At 40.3% G+C, this 20,900-nt stretch overlaps 1 protein-coding gene across 1 annotated transcript in view; it reads right to left on the bottom strand.

Annotated features, from left to right (window-relative positions):
- Nucleotides 1–302: 302 nt before the first annotated feature.
- Nucleotides 303–20,900, bottom strand: part of IMPG2 (interphotoreceptor matrix proteoglycan 2) — a 70,507-nt gene continuing 49,909 nt past the window's right edge. Inside the window, exons 12-19 of the mRNA XM_068545580.1 lie at nt 14,423–14,726; nt 11,999–13,299; nt 11,160–11,379; nt 6,057–6,267; nt 4,567–4,754; nt 3,002–3,213; nt 2,441–2,520; nt 303–552 (exon numbers count right to left, since the gene is read on the bottom strand). Coding sequence (XP_068401681.1) covers nt 540–552; nt 2,441–2,520; nt 3,002–3,213; nt 4,567–4,754; nt 6,057–6,267; nt 11,160–11,379; nt 11,999–13,299; nt 14,423–14,726 — 2,529 coding nt within the window. The 3' untranslated portion in view covers nt 303–539. The remainder of the gene's footprint in view (nt 553–2,440; nt 2,521–3,001; nt 3,214–4,566; nt 4,755–6,056; nt 6,268–11,159; nt 11,380–11,998; nt 13,300–14,422; nt 14,727–20,900) is intronic.

The raw sequence follows: 20,900 nt of genomic DNA, 5'->3' as shown, positions 1-20,900 counted from the left end.
CTGCACGCGGGCTTTCTCTAGTTGCGGCAAGCGAGGGCTACTCTTCGTTGTGGTGTGCAGGCTTCTCATTGCAGTGGCTTCTCTTGTTGCGGAGCACGGGCTCTAAGCGCACAGGCTTCAGTAGTTGTGGCACATGGGCTCAGTAGTTGTAGCTTGTGGGCTCTAGAGAGCAGGCTCAGTAGTTGTGGTGCACGGGCTTAGTTGCTCCGTGGCGTGTGGGATCTTCCCGGACCAGGACTCGAATCCATGTCCCCTGAATTGACAGGTGGATTCTTAATCACTGTGCCACCAGGGAAGCCCCATTCAGTTTTGATTCCCTTTAAATACAGCTTTTGGTCTTTGTGGGTATAAAAACCATCACATCTCTTACTATATAAATTTTAAACTAGAAAAAAAATATTTGTGTCCCAAATTTAATTTTTTTGATAGAAAACTCTTCTTCCAACAGAGTTCCAAATCCAAGTTAATTATATGACATAGGTAATGAGTGATCTCCATCTTCTCTAGGCTTCTAATCAGTTGTAAAATAGGAGTTTTGGTTAAAGCTCTTCCCTGCCATGAAGAAAACAAAGAGTAATTAATTGAAAAAAATCCAGAATGTACTGAAATGCACTTTTGTTGTAATATATCATCAAGCTATAGTCCTAAAATCACCAGTACCTTCTTTCTTTGCAGGAAAGCTGTCCTGTGCTTTGCTAAGTTAAAAAAAAAAAAGAATCCAATCTACAGAGACTATGTAATACTTTTACTGAATCCTAAATCAAGTCCATTAATATTTTCTTGAGCTACTGGTAGATGAAAACTCTGGACTATGTGAAAACTGAAAATGTTGTATGGACTATGTACCTAACATTTTTTCAATGCCATCTTCCCACTATGAACAACCCCCTTATAGTGTCTGTGTGAACATTCTTTTGTTTCACTGGATCTTCTTGTTTAAATCTTCTTTGTTACATGAATTTTTTAATATATATTTTAATGCCAAACAGTTTACCAGAAGAAAGTGAAACATGTAGTCCATCTGTCTGTCCCTAATTAGGCTCTCCTGGATCCTCTCTTCGGATTTCTTAGCCTAGATGAGATGCATTTGTAATTCCTGGAACGCAGATGGCTCTGAGGGGCTTATAAAAGGGTCTTAGGAAAGATAAAAAAACATCAGTCATGTTCTTTCTATTGGATACCACGGAAGTGGAGCCATAGGCCATCTGCTGGCTAGAGATGCAGAGATTAGCAGGTATCCTGGTCTAAAAGGCACAGTCCCAGTATTATTGCTCTGATAGCATTCAAGCAAGGTTGGCAGCAACTCCCATGGGCTAAGTCAGATGTTTAAAGGAGTCTCTACCATGCAAATGGAATTAGAAAAGCGTCTTCTTTAGTTTCCTTTGATGTCAATTCGTCCCTTCCTATGAGAGGAACCATGCGTGAGGGGCTGCCTATCAGAGAAAGGGGATTTGGAGCAAAGGGGCAGAGGCTCCAATCAGAACCACATGTGTTATCCTGACCCTTGATCAATTTCTTCTATAAGCAGGCATGAATTGCTCTGGTTTTTCTCTTCTAAAAACCTGGTGCCATCATCTGGCCTGGGTGAGACCCATCCATGAGGAAGCACCTTTGTGAGGGCAGCTGTAGGACCGAATATCAAAGCCAGATTATAATCCCACCCACTAAATTCAAGTAACATCTATAAATGTTCTCTTTACAAGATTATTGTATTTTTGTAACCTAAGTCTGGTTATGGATCCTGAGGAACAAGGGGAAAAAAACTACAGACACTTGCCCAAAATGCATGCTGAAAAAAGTAATGGAAAAAGGTAGGTTGAAAAGTAAGATGAACCTGCTGTATAGCACAGGGAACTCTACTTCACTTCGCTGTACAGTAGAAACTAACACAACATTGTAAAACAACTATAGCCCAATAAAAAAAAAATTAAAAAAAAAAAGAAAAGATGAACTTAATAAAAGCAAGAGACACACTTTAATGAGATTTGTCTCATTCAAAGCATACTTAAAAGTATCTACAGAGATGGAAAAGGAAGTATATGTTAAAATATGTGAGGATTTATGGCTACTCAAATGGGTGACATCTATATTAATAAGAAAATATGACAGAGCCAGGAAGCTCTAGGCCAGAACAGAGTGTCTTTGTTTTCAATCTTCTCCAGCATTTGCTGTCATCGTGATCTTGAGTAAGTCCCTCTATCTTTTTGAGGTTTCCTTTCCTCATTCATAAAACTTAAATAAGAAACATTCAACTTATAAAGGCATTAGGAGGAATAAATGAGGTAATCTGTGTGGATGTGTATTAACTGAAAAGAACTCAACAAACATTGGTTACCAACATAACCCATGTCACAGGGACAGGAATTAAGTATTCATGCTTGTGGCACTACTCTAAGGCAAACTTAAGAATCTGGGTAGGGGCGCTCTCTCAAACGCTTACATTTGATGTTCTCTCACAAAAGCTGCAAACTCAGGATCCTTGGCATACAGTTCCAAAATTCTCATTCTTTCTTGAATTTCCTTTAAAAAAAAAAGAAGAAGAAAGAAAAGGAAAAGAAAGTTTTTCTGCATTGCATTAGAAAAACTTTAACAGCTTTTTAAAAAAGAGGTCTAATTTTTATAAGAGATTGTGGCTTTCTGAACTATCCAGGGGAGAGCTATAGAAAACAATGGCCTTTTCAGAAAAATGGAAGGTGTGGCTACTACACGAACTGCTCTGAATAACCCAGACATATATTTCTAAGGAGTGGGGGTGGAGGGAGAGAGCATTTGCTATTAATGATAAAGGACCCACTGGGTGGGAAATAAGGTACAGCGCAGAATTGTATACCCTCTACATATCACGTCGACTGGGAGATAGCATGAGGTAAAAAACTAATCATGAAATAATTTTCAACCTTTCTTGCAACCTACTGTACACACATGAAAACACACACACACACTCACACACACACACACACACACACCAGCAGAGCAGCAACAGAAAAACCAAGTTTCCTACCTCTCTGGAAAGCTCACTGTTCTCATACATTTGTCTGATTTCTTCCCTGCTCAGACCAGCAATCACCTCTCTGCCTGTGGAGCTGTAGAAGGGCCACTGAGGGTAGGGTCCTTCGTACTGCTCGAGATCAGCCCCGTGACTTTCAAACACAGGGTTATGCTTTACAGCTCTTTCCACAGATGAGAGGCTGTCAGGCTGCCTGTTGGAGCCACAGAAAGAAAAGTATGATTGAATCAGGTTCTTCTTTGGATGCTCAACTACTTGGAAGACTATTTACCTGGAGCAAGATTTCTATTGAGGAAGAAAAAGAGGCTAACTTGATACAAATGGGGGACAAGGAGAGGTGACTGTGAAAAATATCCAGATCAATCTCAAAAATTATTTACCACGTGTTATCATTATTATCTCCTCAACTATCTGGTAAGGGCCTGTGGAACTGTTCCATGTCTCCTTCATCTTTATTTGCCCCACAGTGCCTGGCACCCAATAAATTTTGATGGGGAAATATGTCTGCCAATAGTATTTCATTAAATGAACACAGCTCCATTATTCCCAGGGTAGACAAATCAAAATCAGTGTGTAACCACACAAAGAATCTACTAGAAATAAAAATACAGGGGAGAATGGGCTTCAATTAAATTCAATTCAGGTCTACAAATATGTGCTGAGCATTGATTATATGCCTAGGAACATTCTAGATGCTGATGATACAAAGAATTGTTGGAATCTCTCCAGAATGAGACTGCGGTCTAATGCAAAGTCAAACCCAACAGAAAGTATAAGAACAATAATGGAATTATGTCCTGGGTGCTCTAGGAACCTAGGAGAGGTGCCTCCTGGGCCTAAACCAGAGGATGAGGGGAGGTAACCTAGACCTGAAGCAGACCTGGAAGCACAGAAGCAAAGTACAGCCGGGGATTGTGATCATATTACAACCCAAAAGGTCCTTCGATCGCTAGTCTAGCAAGTAGAACCAGTTTTATTTCCTTTGCTAATGAAGCTATGCTTAACTCAAAAGAGAACCAGATTCCATTTCTTGTCTGATTCTTATCTAGATTTAAAGTCTGGCTAATTACCACTGGAATGAGCCAAAGGGGAATGAACTAACAGATCTGGTCCTCACATAGGGCCTCCCCTCATCTCTATCACCCTTCCAACCCCTCCCCCCACCATGACTTTCAGTGTGCAGTGAGATTCATGCATGCCTCCCTGACCGTGCTAATGTTCATTCAACTAGCTAGAAAGTTTCCCACCCACCCACTGCAGCAAACATCTACTCTTCGGTCCAGCTAAATACCATAGCAGTCATTAAAACTTCTAAGATGTCCTCCCCTAGGCAAAACAAATTCATTCTTCATCTAGGCACCTTAGCAGCTTGTTCAAACTGTTGCTTATGTTTGTTTCCAATCTGACACACTCTGAGGACAGGGACCGTGTCTTTATTCAACTTCATAGCCCTCTCCCCTCCACGCTGATCCTTTCCAGTATTTGGCACACCGGAAGTACAAAATGAATGAATAAAAGGAATGTTTTAGTCCATCAGAGAGCAATTGTCCTTACTTACCTGAAGGGTCTCTCTCTTTCTCTCCTAACATACTGAGCTTGAAGAGTCCTGATGATGAAGAAGACGAAAGCAGAAGAAATGAGGACGAGTCCAACCATGGAGGCGATGGTGATGCCTATCACCAAGGGCTCGGACACAAACTCCTCACAGCGCTCACCTCGATGCCACCAGTTCCCACCCACCCGGCACCTGGAACGAGAGGCGACCAAGCCCCCAAGTGGAATCACTCTGCTGAAAGTAACAATTAACAGCAGAACCTACAGTGGGACTGAGAACAGGTAGAGAAAGAAATGCTGACCACGTGAAGCTTCAGTAAAGAGGTAAATATACAGGTTAAATGGTAAGATTTAAGGCTATGCATGAGACCTGGCACAGACCCAGGAGGTCCTCAATGACAACTTGTGAAGACTGAATAAATACTGACTAGACTTAAAGACAACTTCCTTATTTATGGATAATGAAAAACAGGCCCGGGAAGGAAAACAACTGGTGTTGGATCACACAATTAGTGAGCAACAGAGCTGGTCTAGAACCCAGGTCCCTAGACTCCTCACGTCCTTCCATCACACTGCAGAGATCCTCCAAACCCCAAGGCCACCCACTTGTGCAAAAATATCTTCAATTCCCAGAGCAGCAATCACTGCTTTTCAAAATCATATTCATTTCTCTGGAAATCAAGAGACTATTTTTCCTCTTAGTTTTCTAGCTAAACTTTACACATAGAAAAGTGTGAATCATTTCCACCTATTTCTTCTGTTTTTGGCATCTATGCCAACATTTGCCCTTTTTGAAATTCACAAATTGTCCTCTTATTGATGTTTCCCCAGCTTATTCTCAGCATTCTCTCCTTTCACATCATGTGACTTTGGTTGGATGTGGTTGGGAGGTTGATTTGCTCTGCTCTTTTTAAGGAGTGACCAGGGAAGGCTACCTGAATCTGCTCATTTGCCTGCTGCATTTTCTTTGGCTCTACCTTTAAAAAATAGATCTTAGATACTTAAAATATATTTGTCACAATTTTAAATACTTGCTTTTCTTTATTTTTGAATATTCAGTAGGACCAAGAGCAGCCCAAAGCTGTAAAGAACATAATTCAAATAGAACAATAAAACTCTTCTGTTTCAGATACAGTGTAAAGTGTTGATCATATGCATAAACCTAATTTGATCACAATTGCCTTGTTATCACCACTAAGAACCATAACACAAAAATCCCCAACTACTCTAAGTACTCTCCGTAGGCCGCTAGGCAATGTTTTTCTTACAGCTCCCTAAGTGCATAAGATAAAATAATCCATTGAACTGGGTATAATTCAGGCCTATGAACTGACTCAGTCCTCACAAGAGGACTAGATGGCACCCATCTATTTCCTAGATATAACTTCTATAATAAATATTGTCGTGATCATCCTAACATCATAGGCGCAGATCCCTTTTCTTCAGAGGAAGTATCTCTAATCTTGTGAAGCCAAAGTCTCTAACTACAGCATACCTACAAATGGCCCCATGCCCAGGCATGATGTCACACTTTCCATCATTCAAGCAGAAGTCAGGCTGTAGGTCACAGAGACTCTGGCAGGGCAGTTCTTCCACACTCAGGTACCCAGGGTAGCATCTGCACTCTGCTTCTCCACTCCAGGGGTTGACCAAACATTCGGAAAATTCATTGCATGCTTGAAACTTGCAAGGGTTGGCTTGATCACCTAAAACATCAAGCAAACCAGAGAACGATACAAGGAAAGGCAAAACACAGGAATTGGGGTACATGAAACCCCTCCACTAAGGCTCCCCCATCCAAAGTACTGTGAACATCCAACCCCCTTCCTGAATCAATGAAATACAACACCACCATCCACACCACAAAAAATTTCGGATTCATCCTTGATTGATGAGCTTTTGTCAAATTTCTCTGAAACTCAGAGCCAAACCATAAAATTCAATGACCTGGCTGAGCCTCTACCTGTTTTACGTAGGAAGCATGTAGAAGCTTTAAAATCCATGTAGATCTAAATTAAACAGTTTTCATGTACCGTTCATTTCCACCAACCCTATCCTTCTGTCATCCTCCTCCACTCTGCACATGATGCCACATGCCCCACCCCCAGCCCACCCCACCCCACCGAGAACATGGATGGAGAGACAGTATCCAGAGGAGAACTGGTGGAAGCCTCAGGGATGGGTATAGCCCAGTAAGAGCAGCCTAAGAGCATTGGAGATTAGCAAAAGCTAATGTCAGAAAAACAAATCAGCCCTGCACCTCCTCAGGCCATTCCCAACAGTATTTTAGCTTCAGTAATTTCATTTTTCATTTGATGGGATGAGAGAAAGTGACATTTTAAAAAATTAACTAGGACACAAACCAGTCAAAAATGATAAAAGACATTGACCATGGATGGGCCTTCCATCCTACCATGGTTCCACTGTATGTTCTTCACTGGTGAATGGCAATCTCTGAATTGCAAATGGTGACAAAGATACCACAAATAGAGGAAATAACTGTAAATGACCCATAAACTCATCTGTATGAAAAAGCATAAGAATTAGCCAGAAGACAAAGGGGAGGTTAAAAAACAAAGAGCATAGTCTCTCAGTTTCCAGATAAATTAATATTGCTCTCAGAGTCAATGATTTCCTTGCTACTGTGAAAATTAAAGACATTTTGCATGAATCTGTGGCCTTGGAGTTTGTAGGATCTCTGCAGCTGATCTTTCTTAGCCCTATGTAGGAATGGGGAGAGATACTGGGTTGAATAGTATCCCCTCAAAATTCATGTCCACCCAGAACCTCAGAATATGACTTTATTCGGAAATAGGGTCTTTGTAAATGTAATCAAGTTAAGATGAGGTCATACTGGATTAGGTTACTGCTAGTCCAATACCTGGTGTCCTTATAAGAAGAGGGAAATTTGGACACAGAGACACAGAGACACAGACACACAGTGAAGAAGGTCATATAAAGACAGAAGCAGAGATTGGAGTGATGCATCTATAAGCCAAGGAGCATCAAGGATTGCTGGTGAACACCAGAAGCTAGGAAGAGGCAAGATAGGATTCTTTCCTAGAGCTTTCAGAGGGAACACGGCTCTGCCAACACCTTGATTTGGATGTCTAGCCTCCAGAACTATGAGAGAATAAATTTCTGTTGTTAGAAGCCACCCAGTTTGTGGTCCTTTGTTACAACAGCCCTAGGAAACTAATACAGGAGGACAATAATAAGATGCTCATATAACAAGAAGAGCACACAAATGTGCTGACAGATGGCAGTTTCTACAAGGGAACTACACAGCAGGATTCGACTGTGTATTTCCTAAGTCTTCACATCCTTACCCTGGTATTCATTCTGTGACTTTTTAATCAGAAAATAATCTAATCCTGGCCTAGCAGCGAGGTATAGAAGTGTATATAGGGGGTGGGAAGGATGATATTGCACAGTCCCCCTTTGTTGATGGAAATTCAAGAATTTCTGAGACACTACATGTTAAAACAAATTAAGCAAGAGACAAGTCAATCTTATCTTTAGCCAACCTTCAGATAAAATAATAGTTTAATCTGAAGGCTTTTAACTAAAAATATACAAGAAATAGGAAAATTCTATTTAAAAATTCTAAAACTTTGTGACCATTCCATGGGTGTGGGTGAGTGTCTAGGGAAAGGAAAAACAGAATCCATAAGAGGAAAAAGATACATGTTGCTCCCTTTTGATTCCAGATCAAGGAGAGAGACCAAGACCAATATTTTAATCATGTGAATAAAAGACTGGAGTTTTAAAGTCGATTTCTAGTCTTTTGTGCAGGTTAAAGGTGGAGGCCCAGAATAGATAGCTCTTTGTTTGGAAGAGTACTTTAATGACTTTATGGGAAAACAAAGGTAGACTTGGAGCTAATCTTGGGATGGGAGACAGGGATCTAAATTGTAGAATGAATTACACTCTGGTTTTCCAGGGACAGGCTAAGAGAAGGATTGACTGGTCCCGGAGAATGAGAGTAGAGGAAATGTGAAGAAGGTCTGGAAATACAGCCAGAGTGGCCAGAGTAACATGGTAGCTGACTTAGTCCTGGAGAAAAAATTGGCCATTACAAGACACCTTTGACAGGGTGGCTGAGAAATTTTTGGATATTTACGCTTAACAGTAATATTTTTAACCCATCTCCTGTGCTACAATAAGAATCCCTCCATCGTCCTCATATCATCAACAAATATCTGATGGAATCAACTGCCTTGTGTTAGAGGTACTTTGGGAAAGTAAAAACATGGGACCATGATCTGTGCTGGATTAACATAAAGAACAACCACAAGGGTCAAGACAAATGTGAGACTGGAAATTGAGCAGAAGGAAATCAGAGCTGGAGATGATTAAGAGACAGTTAAGTTCCTTGATAATTCCTAGAGATATTAGGGGTTGAGGGCCATGGATGCAGGTTTCACACTGTACATGGGAGGGACTAATGCAAATTCATTTGAATATTAAGGAACAAGGTGACCCTATAAACCTGGATGTCTTGGCATACAGCTGACATGTGAGTTACATACAAAACTGGGGTAAATGCATTTATTTATGTACTTCCCTTTAAAAAGAAGTGGGTAGACTTTTGCAAAAGTTTTATGATCATCACTGCTTGCATTTGTATGGCTAGTCAAATGTTTTTATACATGCTATTTGTTTAATCCTTAGAATAGTCCCATGAAATACATAGGCCAGGTAACATTATCCCCATGTGCTATATGAGGGCGTAAGGCTCAGAGATAAAACAGCTCACCTAGGATCACACAAATGATAAACGGCAGAGCAGAGGCAAGAAACCAGGCCTTCCAAATTATAATTAATTGATTCTTCCACTACACCACATGGCAAAGAATGTGCAAATGTCCTTAAAGAACTCAAGTGGCAAGAGATTTGGCTATAGGGGGATTAGCTAAATCATCTTCCTCACTTTCAGTGAATAATGGTCCTTCAAGGATTTCAAAGGAAAGAATGTTTGCTTCTTTCCCGGTTAAAGAATAGGGCTGACTTCCAAACCAGTTTGAGAGTGAAAAGCACTGGAGAAATACAAACCCAGACATTCCACCTTACTCCTACTCAAAACCACCGTCCTCCAGTATATAGAAGGTAAAAAAGAACAAAGGTTTGAGGATGCAGCAGTACCCTCTGCATCCAAGTCTTCCAAATAAAAACAATGGTTCATTTCACTCATTCACAGTATTTTTGAGTACATTCTACATGCAAGACACTGTGCGAGGTTTTGGCTACCAAGTGGTTAATAAAACAGACAAAGTCTCAGTCCTTGTGGATAGTTCAACTGGGCAAAATAGCTATTTAGCAAGTATGTGCATAAGTTACCATGATTACAATAGTTATAAACTCTACAGAGGGAAAAGAACCAACCTAGATTATGGGTGAATCAGTGAAAGTCCTGAGGAAGAGACATTTGAACTGAGGCATAAAGGGTAAGCAGAAGTCAGCCAAGAGGGGAAAGAGATTCAGGCAAAGAAGACAGTATGTGCAAAAGGCTTCAAGTCAAGAAAAGTTTTGGAAATCTAAGGAACCCAAAATGAGCTAGTTTGACTAGAACATAGTGAGGAAAGAAGTTAGTTTCACTGGACGATACTGGGGAAGAAGATAGGGACCAGGCCTGTGGCTACTGAACCAGGCAGCCATTGAAAGTATTTCAAGCAGAAAAGTGAAAAAATCTGATTATTTAGAAAGAGCACCCTGGCTACTGTCTGGAGAATGAATGGGAGGGTATGGGAGTGAGGGAAAAAGAGAGGTAGCGGAGAAACTGGTAGCGGAGAAATGAGAGATGATGATGGCTTGGCCTAAAGTAGGGGAAGTGAAGACAGAGAAAAACACATAGATTTGAGATATATTTAGAATTCAGAATCAATGTAAGTTTGGTGAGTGACTGAAAGTTAGGGGTGATGGAAACTGATATATCAGAATGACTTTCCAGGTTTCTGGCTTCAGTAGCTGAGTGGATACAGCTTCCATTTATCAAGATAGTAAAGCTGAGAGAGGTAGATTTAGTTGGAAGGTACGGAGATATGGAAAACAAGGGCTCAGTCTTAGCTTAAGGGCTTAGTCTAAGCTTGATATACATAGACTATATCCAAGTTGAGATAATCAAGTACATAGTTACATATTGATTCTGGAGCTCAGAAGATAAGTCTGATCTGCATATAAAAATGTAGAGAGTTATTGACATTTATATTAGGCTTACAATAATGGAAATTGATAAAACAACATAGGAAAATAACATAGAAGGCAAGAAAGGCCAAAGCTATTGGGCTTGGCAACGTAGAGATGTAATAAGAACAGATCCATGGATAAGTAAAATGGAGAGCCAGATAGAGCAGGTGGAAAAGGAAATGGGAGGTAAACATGTAAAGACAGCAAATGTGGACAATCCTTTTGAGAAGAGAATGATATTGACATCCTTGGAAGATATATTTTACTAATTATCAAGATGTGGAAAATTTGTCAGACATAGTACTCTTTTACCTATAAGTATTGAATTCATCTTGACTCAGTGTAGAAGAAAATACACAAGAATAATAACTAGGTTCCACTAAGAAACCACCATAGTATTTAATATCATTACCTGATTCCACATCAAGGGAGTATTTATCAATAGCCAAGTTCATGGTTTGGTAAGCAGTGGTGCAAAAGTCTTCCAGAATCACGTATACAGCATTGGTGACGTTAGGAGGGACAGACTTGGCGAACTTCATTTGGCTGTTCACCACAATACTGCCATTTCTGAAGTTCAGGATTTCTAAATTCTGGAACCCAGTGAGATTTGACTGGAGATAGGGAACCAGCTACAATACACAAAAATTGGTCAGTTTATTGACAAAGTTTTGCATTTTGTTCAATACATACTGAAAACAAAGATGAACCCCTCCACTTTTCCAAATTGTATTCTATTTATGTTATTTAAACTGTTCATCAACAAAAGTATGAATTGTGAATTATTTATGAGTCATAAGGTTTCAGTGTTATTTAAGAACCCCATGGAACTCACAGACAGTTTTAGACATCAGAGAGTTTATTCTCTCTGTTTCACTAAAGGATCGTGACAGTGAAGGCATTACAGGTACCCACAAAGCACTGGTCTCACAATAAAATGTGAATATAAATCTCAAACTTGTATCAGTCCCAGAAATTATAGAATACAATATCCAGTATCTAAGTTACAATATCCAAGAATACAACATCCAAGTGTGGCTCATACCATTTTGTGTTTTCCGTTTTGTTGTATCCACCTGTCTCATTATTTTCCTATGAACCCTAGGCCATTACAGTATTTGTAGATGATAGGAAATGAAAATCCATAGCAGACCACACTTTCCTTGGCTCAGATCTTATGCTCTGGGGGGAAAGAGGGGTGGTTCATACACGATTATTCACTAATGCCCGTATTTCACTTCTTATGCTTACCAGTTCTAAGAATCTTTGCTCCAGGCCTTTATACTCCAAAGAGTTTTTATTAAACAGATCTTCTGAAAACATCATGTTAGTCACTCTGAGGCTGAAGAAAACCACCAAAGCTCCTGCGGCTTGGGTATGACTCAAGTCATCGCTTTTTGTTGGCTGAGCCACAATAGCCATCTCTGTGGAGTGAATACTTGTAGACATTTCCACATAACCACCAACCTTGCCATTTTCCTCTGGGATTAGCTCAGGATGATAGTAATCTGTGCCTATCTGGTCCAATTCTAATGAAATATCCTGTACGCCCATAATGACTTCATCTTCCAGCAGGGTGGAACTTGTGGTTGAAGGCAATTTGGTAGACTGTGTCATGGAAGCTTTCAACCAGAGCTTGTCAGTACTCTGTGGTGTACTTGCCAATGTGTCTCTGGACAGTTTCCCTAGGGAAGAAGTTCTTGCCCAAACTACATCTGATTCTGGCAATATGGTCCACAAAGGTTGCACATCCGGCTTCACTACTGAAATCTTGCTGTCAAACCATTCACGGTTGGATGACTCTGTAGTTTGTTCCATATCCTCCTTTAGAAAGGGTTCTTCTTGAACTGGTTTATCAGTAGAAGCAGGGATTGCTGCAGATGTCAGTAGAGGAGGTGATTTGGTAATTGAGTAATAGTCAATGTCAGGTACTTCTGATGTGTGCTTGGATAGAACTGGAGATGCAGATTGAGTTGTGGTCTCTGCAAAGATGGACACAGTAGGTCCACCAAGGGTCTCATCCTCTGCAAAGCTTCTGGATCTATCAAAATGCCCATATTTTGAATGCTCAGTACTTTGGTCTATGGAATCTATTCTGTCATCTATAACTAGTTTCTCATCTATATCCTCAGTTGGCAAAAGTAAATCCTCTGAATCCTCAACTTCAAGCCATGACTTGGAAAATGGTTCAGTGCTCTTCTCTAATGAAGTCTTGCTCCATGGCCAAGTAATCAGACCTACCTTTTGCCCAGACCCTGAACCTAAACCACTCTCAAATATGAACTCTTTCTCCATAGATGTGTCTGGCATCCAAGTGCTCACTTGTAATTGGCCTTTGACTTTGGAGGCCAAAGAGTCCATGCCAAAAGGTGTTACTTCTTTAGCAAGAATATCGAATGTGACAGAGGAGACCGGATATGGTGAGGATGTCAAAGACACCCCAGAGTCTTCCATGGATGGTATTATTTCTTTTGGCACAGGACGACTAAATGGGCTTGAAGGCAGTGGATCAATAGAAAGAAAATCTTCTGACCCTTTAACTTTAGTTAATCCTAAAAATAGAGTTTTCCATTAATTAATCTACATAGATGCCAAAATATATTCCCAGTCCTCCTAATAAAACCAGCTACCCATTTTTCCCCATTAGATTACAACAGACAGTTGCTGACTTTTACTTTGCCAAATCCAGCAAACAGCAAGAAGGTATGATTATGTTTTTGTGATATAGTACAGTCACTCATGATTATAACCCCCTTAACTGAGGATAACAAGACATCAGGTACTGAAAAAATTCATCTTCAAAACACATTTTTACTCCCTGAAAATAAAGAACTGCTGGTAGCCATACTGACAACAAAGAGTGAATCTAGTAAAAACTTGGGAAGAGAATTCCCTAGGAAAATTCCCAAGGAATTCCCATCTTCTTGTTATGTTTATTTTATTTTATTTTTTTTATTTTTGGCAGCGCCGTGCAGCTTGTGGGATCTCAGTTCCCCGACCAGGGATTGAACCCAGGCCACAGCAGTGAAAGTGCTGAATCATAACCACTAGACCACCAGGGAACTCCCCCTTGTTATGTTTATTATCCATCAGCCTTCAGGTTCACCCAATGTTCAAAATCCTAGACTCATTACTTATATCTTTGTTCATCTTCCTCTTTCACATACACTCCATCCCTGAGTCACATCCCACAACAGCTAAATCAGCTACTTGACTTTCATTTCTTAATCTCTGCTGTAGCTGCCCTAGTTCAGGTTTTCCCCTTCTCAAGCCTAATGCAAGCTAAAAATCTCTACTGGCCCCCAATTAATCCTATTAAAAGATACTGGAATAATCTTCTTTGAGGCTGTTTGTTTACCACTCAAATATTCAAGTAAGTAGAGTAGTTCTTAAATAGTAATATAATTAAATTATAAATTCTTTAACAGGACCTTCAAAATATCTATTAGGTGATCCCATCCCAGCCCACAAGTTCATTTCTAATTATTTACCTATTTGGACTCTCCCTTTCAACCAATTAAAGCTGATTGTTCCCTTTCTCACACAACTTTCCCAAGACATTTCCTCCTAATGAATGCTGCCATGCTTTTCTCCTAACCCTAGTCTCTCGCTCTCTTCAAAACCTTTGTCATCTGATACAATGAAGAAGTACAAAAAGTCATTAGAATTCCTTACCATCTTCTAATGAGTGAGACCCAGAAGTCCTTTCTTCAGAAGCCACAGGCAAGCCAGTCTGAAGCACTGCTGGGGTGACAGAATGAAGAGTCAAGCTGCTAACCTCTAAAACCTCTGGGGAAGAACTGAGGCTCACCTTCGAGGGAAAAGCTAATTTGGGTGCAGACACTAAATCACCCAAAGGGCCTTCTGACCAGAGTTCCCTGTCAGTGGCTGAAGGAGGACCAGAGCTGAAATCAAGTGGTGAAATACTGCTCGTGGTGAATTCATCTGCTGAGGGCCATTCAGCTTGAGGGGTATTATCCTGGAGGGGCAAAAAGAGGCTAAATCATATCATAGATAAAAGAAACACATAAAAATAATTTTAAATACCATCTATCTATCTACATTCCTGGATTTTCTAGGGACAAAAAGGCAATGTAATATTGGGGGAGGGAAGGGGAGTATGGGCTCTAGAATCAAACAGATCCATAATTAAATCCTAATTCAACCACTTACTAGTTGGAAAATCTAGAGAAAAATCATGTATCACTTGAATCTCACCTGGAAAGTGGGAATAGATGAGATAATATATTTAAAAGATCCCAAACAAAGTGAGTTTGTGAGAGAAAATATTGTTTGCCTTGCTTTAGATGGTTCCTTTCCCTCTGTCTTATTAGCTTAAATACTTTAAATACATAGATGTTACTAATATCTGTAATTTGTTGTCAAAGACCTAAGCACGTTGCCCACAGCAGAAAGAACAATCAGTAATTTTATTCATCACTCTGAAAGGTATTAAATTAAGGTCTTTTATTTTGATAAGAAATGGCAACACATCAAAATGTGGTCTCTTACCTCGAGCAAATAGGAACATCTGTGAATTGGTATCACACTTACAAAATAAAATTTTCTCTTTCCAGTGACTTTTTACTAACGTAGTACTAATCGTATCTTAAAGTTTAGCTTCAGGAATAGAAAAGTAGACAGAAACACAACCATTGAACATACTAATTACTTAATCCTGTGAAGGTTAGTCCATGTAAAAAAGTTTAATGATGTTAATAGGTAAAACAGCCATAACACTGGATAGGAGTTTATATATTCCAATCTATGCTGAATAACAAAAAATAAGAAGTGTCATATGCATAGAAGGAATTCACAAAATATTTCCTAGATAAAAACTGAAAAAGGAAAATAGAAAAGATCAATCATTCTCTACTCTAAGTAGCATCAAAATCACATACAAGGACTTCCCTGGTGGCGCAGTGGTTAAGAACCCAACTGCCAATGCAGGGGACACAGGTTCGAGCCCTGGTTCGGGAAGATCCCACATGCCGCGGAGCAACTAAGCCCGTGGGCCACAACTACTGAGCCTGCACTCTAAAGCCCGCGAGGCACAACTACTGAGCCCACGTGCTGCAACTACTGAAGCCCATGCGCCTAGAGCCTGTGCTCTGCAATAAGAGAAGCCACCACAATGAGAAGCCCGCACACTGCAACAAAGAGTAGCCCCCGCTCGCCGCAACTAGAGAAAGCCTGCGTACAGCAATGAAGACCCAACGCAGCCAAAAAAAAAAGTAAATAAATAAATTAAAAAAAAAAAATCACAGGTAAGCTTTTTAAAGACACCAATGCCCACACCCCACACCCCAGAGATTCTAACTTTACTGGTCTGAGGGTAGGACCTAGACATGGTACTTTTAAAAGCTCCTCAGTAGAGGATGCAGCTTGATCATGTGCTGGTTGTATTATTCCAGCCTGGGTTTCTAAAATACTTCTTTAGTTGGTAAATCATTATATTTCTCATCAACTGGAACCTTTAAGAAATTTTCCACAAGCATAAACCTGCCTGAAGACTAGAATTCATGGAATAGCTATAAACAAAATGAAGCCCATGAAAACTAAGAAACTGAATAGAATCCTCTCCCCGCTCTTCCAGGAGATTCCTGCCAAGGGTAGTGAATTTTCACTGGCATATACTCTCAAACCTAATGTGATTTTTAAACAAAAGCACACAATTTTAAGGTGGCTAACTACACTTCAGTCCACGGCCAGGAACTAAAACAACCTACTAGCCTACGGAGGGACTCAACCCAATTTCATGACCTAATTAGTCTTTTATGCTTTGCCTACACACTTCCCCTTGTCTCTCCATCAAGGGTCCATGTGAGGAAGCCTTAGACAGCACACTCCCCCAGTCACAAGGGAGGGAACATGAGGCAAGAAGTCACTGAGCATGACCCAATTTATCCCCTCTTCTAGTGACAAATGCACAGTAGACCACTGCATATATATGGAGATACTCTCAGTTTCATCTACTATTTCTAAACTAAAAGCACTAAGTCAAGTAACTAATTTTCTTTTGTGGAACTCAGTGACACCAACACTTCCTACCTTGTTCATGCTCTTTTAATTAGGTCCTATTTTAAGTGGGCCATCCTGCTGGCTATTTTCATCTGCCACCACCCTATCTCCTTCTCTTCCCTGATAATTTCATCACCCTGCTCCCTTACGAGCTGTCTTCTGTCTGAGTGTACACTTTTAGAAGCAGAAGATCAAAGGACAGGAAGAGTGAGAGGTTCGGGTATTTCTTCCCAGTTCCCTCCAAGCCTCAATACTGCAGACGTAGCTGCATCCCTCTACAATTGCAACTTCAGCTCTCACTGGGCTCTGGTAACTGCATTTCCTCCCCTTGCCCTATAATCCAATGGATGGGAATGGCTTCTCACTGTTATTAGTCTCAGCATACTTCAAGATCCCTTTTTCACTCCCTTAACCCCTTAACAGAACAGGTGGTTCCGTTACTATTGAAACCCTGGCCGTGCCATGTTTTGTAGTGCAATGTATTTTTAAAATCCATAAAAGTTTGAATCACTTCTGTCAAAAGATGATTACCTAATTTGTAATGAAATACAAATGGCCAGAAAAGGAAGAATGAGAATCAATTAAAATAACAACATGGACCAAAAATGGTATCATTCTGCTAAATTTGATTAGAAATAAAGAATCTAGACAGTTAAGAGGGAAGTAATGAAAAGTGGATGGCGCAGTACTAGTGAATATTTTTGCCAGTGTGACTTTGGTCAAAAAATGGAATAGAAGAAGACACATCTGAGCACTAGACTGGAGTCTGTGACTGGAGTCTGATGAAATGAAATATATAGAGAAAGGCAAGATATATGTCAAAGAAAGAGGAAGACCATCCTCAAAAGACTGGATGTAACTGCAAATGATCTATTAAAAAAAAAAAAAAAGAACCATTTCAGGATAAGAAATTACCTCTTGGGAATTCTCTCGTCAGAAGTGAACATGAGGATGTCAAGACTTGATTCATGAGTAAGGCCAAAAAGATGATCTAATCAGGGGAAAGATTTCTGGCATTTTTCTAGTAAATTTTAATATTTTAAGAGTACATCATCACAAGGAGCAAAGGTAACCTTATATAACTCTATGTAGTGAAGGCAGCTTGCAATCACTGACCTGTGTACACAGTGCTCCTATATAACCTAGCACCAAACAGACACACAAAGTTGCCTAACGTTTCTGACTAGAGGGTCTAAAACTTTCTGGGTCCTCAAGAATGGGCCAGAGTGATGTCAGCTGAGTAAGACATCTCCCACTCGTATTTCCCCTTCAACAGTAACAATTTGGCATCCTCCATGGACAAAAGTGCCTTTGTGGGAGCTGTGGGATCCAGCATCATACACCAAGGGACCCAGAAGGAGTCTAGCCCACCCATGCATTGGGTAAGAAGCATACAGACCTCAGTCCTGGCTGTGGACCCTGAGGCGGCCTGTGAACTGGCTCCAGCCCCTCTTGGACACAGTCTGGGAGCCCCTGGAGAACAATGACTTAGACAACCACCCATGAATGACAGAGCCTTTGTGGAAGTCCAGGAGTGCAACAGAGAAGCTCCAAACACACCATTTGAGCAAAAAAGTCCAACTTTAGACACACTGGCGAGTGTAAGAGGAACAGTTTCACTTTACCCACCTCATCCCTCCCTCAAGGCAGCACAGCTCAGGACCAAGAGAAACCCTCTCTGTACATGATTTCTGCACAGCGGAAAGTGAGAGCATGTGAGTGAGTCTCTGGCCTCCCCAGCTGTGCAGGACCTTGCTAAAGAGGTCTGTTTCTCTCTCACTCTATCCAGAGAACTGAGTTGTAAGCTGCACGACCAGGGGATGGGAAGTGGCTGAAAGAACGGCAGCCAGGACTCTGAACATATCACAGGGATGCAGATCTTACTAACTGCATGACTGACTCCACCAGGAGGCCTGACCACGAGTTGCCAAGACACCTTGCCCACGGATCCCCCTCAACTGGCCCATGGGCACCTCACCCCCATAGGCACCTCCTCCACCCCACGGCCAGCTCCTCGTATGCACTCCCCATGGCAGGGAGAGCTAACTTTGGCAGACAGCTAGCGAGCAGGCCCAAAAAGCCAGCCTGAATCTACCTATAGGCCAGGGAGAGACGACATAGTTAAGCTTTTGCACTTCCTTTGGGAAAGCAAAAGGAAAGCTGTCAGTACTTAGCCTGGTGCACTGCAGGATCAAGAGAAGGCATACAAGCTTAAGAATTCTGCCACAACAGGCAGCAAGAAGTGTGGAGAAGGTGTATCCATAGGAGGTCTGAGAAAAACAGAAAGAAAATATTCAAATGGCCAATAGCTACATGAAAAGATATTCAACATCACTATCTTCAGGGAAATGCAAATCAAAACCACAATGAAATATCACCTCACACCTGTTAGAATGGCTACTGTCAAAAAGACAAAAGTGCTGGCAATGGTGTGTGGAAAAAAAATTTTTCCTCATAAAATTAAAAATAGAACTACCATGTGATCCAGCAATCCCACTTCTGGGTATATGGCTAAAGGAAATTAAATCAGTGTGTCAAAGAGATATCTACAGTATTCCCATGTTCACTGCAGCATTAGTCACAATAGTCAAGATATGGAAACAACCTAAGTGTCCATTGACGGATGAATGGATAAAAAAGATGTGTTACATATATACAATGGAATATTATTCAGCCATGAGAGAGAAAGAAATCCTGCCATTCGTGACAACATGGATGGACCTTGAGGGCATTATGCTAAGTGAAATAAGTCAGAAGAATACTGTATGATATCACTTATATGTAGAATCTGAGAAAGCCAAATTCATAAAAACAACTGTAGAACGGTGTTTTCCAGGGTCTGGGGATGGGGAGATGGAGAGATGTCAGTTAAAGAGTACAAACTTGCAGTCATAAGCTGAATGAGTTCTGGGTAGCTAATGTACAATGTGGTGGCTATAGTTAACAGTACTGTGTTATAAACTTGAAATTTGTCTAAAGAGTAAATCTTAAATGTTCTTACCACCAAAAAAAAAAAAAAAAAAAAGGTAATTATGTGAAGTTACGGAGGTGTTAACTAACTCTATTGTGATAAGTACTTCACAATATATGTGTATCAAATCATCATACTACACACCTTAAATTTATACAGTGTTGGATGTCAATTATATCTCAATAAAGCTAGGGGGAATAAAAAGAATTGACCAGATGGAGAGAGCAACAGCTCAATTCCAGATAAATGAAAAGACAACAAACTGAAGTCCAGAATGTAGAAGTAAAACAAATAGAAGCTTTTGTTTTGCCAAAGGCTCAGTGCTTTATAAGGCCATCCTTTGGTTTATAAAAATCTTATGTTAGGAAGTGGGGTTGAGCATGCATATATGCTTGAATGTAACAAAACTATCAAATTTTATAACTAGAAAGACTCTTAAGAATCATTTAGTCCAAACTTGCCTATTGAAAATAAGGAACTGAGGTTCATAGAAGTGAAATGTCCACAGTCACAAAAAATAGAGAAAAAAAAGTCAGAACCAGATTCTGAGTTTCTAGAGTTCGGTCCCCGTGCTTCACTCACTATACCAGACTCTTCATTGTGGAATACATACAAGTGTATAAACCCAGAGGGCAGAAGGATTTCCAGAGGAGAAACCGGAGCTAGCAGACTTGGCAGTCTATACTCATTCAGGTTAGCATATATGCACAAATCTGAAAGACCCAGGTGAACACAAAGGAGAGAAAGGAGGAAAAACCATTTTCTAATATTTAAACGTCTGCTATGTTGAATATGGAGGCTGTTTGCATATGAGGAAAAGTTTCTTTCTTTCTCATTTTTTTTCTATTATCTAAAACTATATATGTACTCAGTGAAAAGTAAGAAGGCCATTTACTCAATACTCAATACTAAGTTCTGTCCCTCAATAATGTTGGTACGATGATGAGAGTCATACCATACCAGGGAATTCACTTGTTTTCCTCTGAATTACCTAAAACCACTTATAGAGATGTGTTAAAGCCACCTGTGCTTCCAGCTGAGTCAGGCATATTTACATCCTTGTAAATTCTAAGTGTGCATTTTTTTCGAAATTCTAAGAGAGACAGCTAAGCTCTTCGAACTATACTTAAGAAACTGAGTTTTATCAGACAGAGCCTATGA

Source organism: Eschrichtius robustus, chromosome 6 (assembly GCF_028021215.1).
Source record: "Eschrichtius robustus isolate mEscRob2 chromosome 6, mEscRob2.pri, whole genome shotgun sequence".
Taxonomy (NCBI): Eukaryota; Metazoa; Chordata; class Mammalia; order Artiodactyla; family Eschrichtiidae; genus Eschrichtius; species Eschrichtius robustus.
Note: the sequence above shows the minus strand (reverse complement) of the source record. Positions and strands in the feature narration are given on the sequence as shown.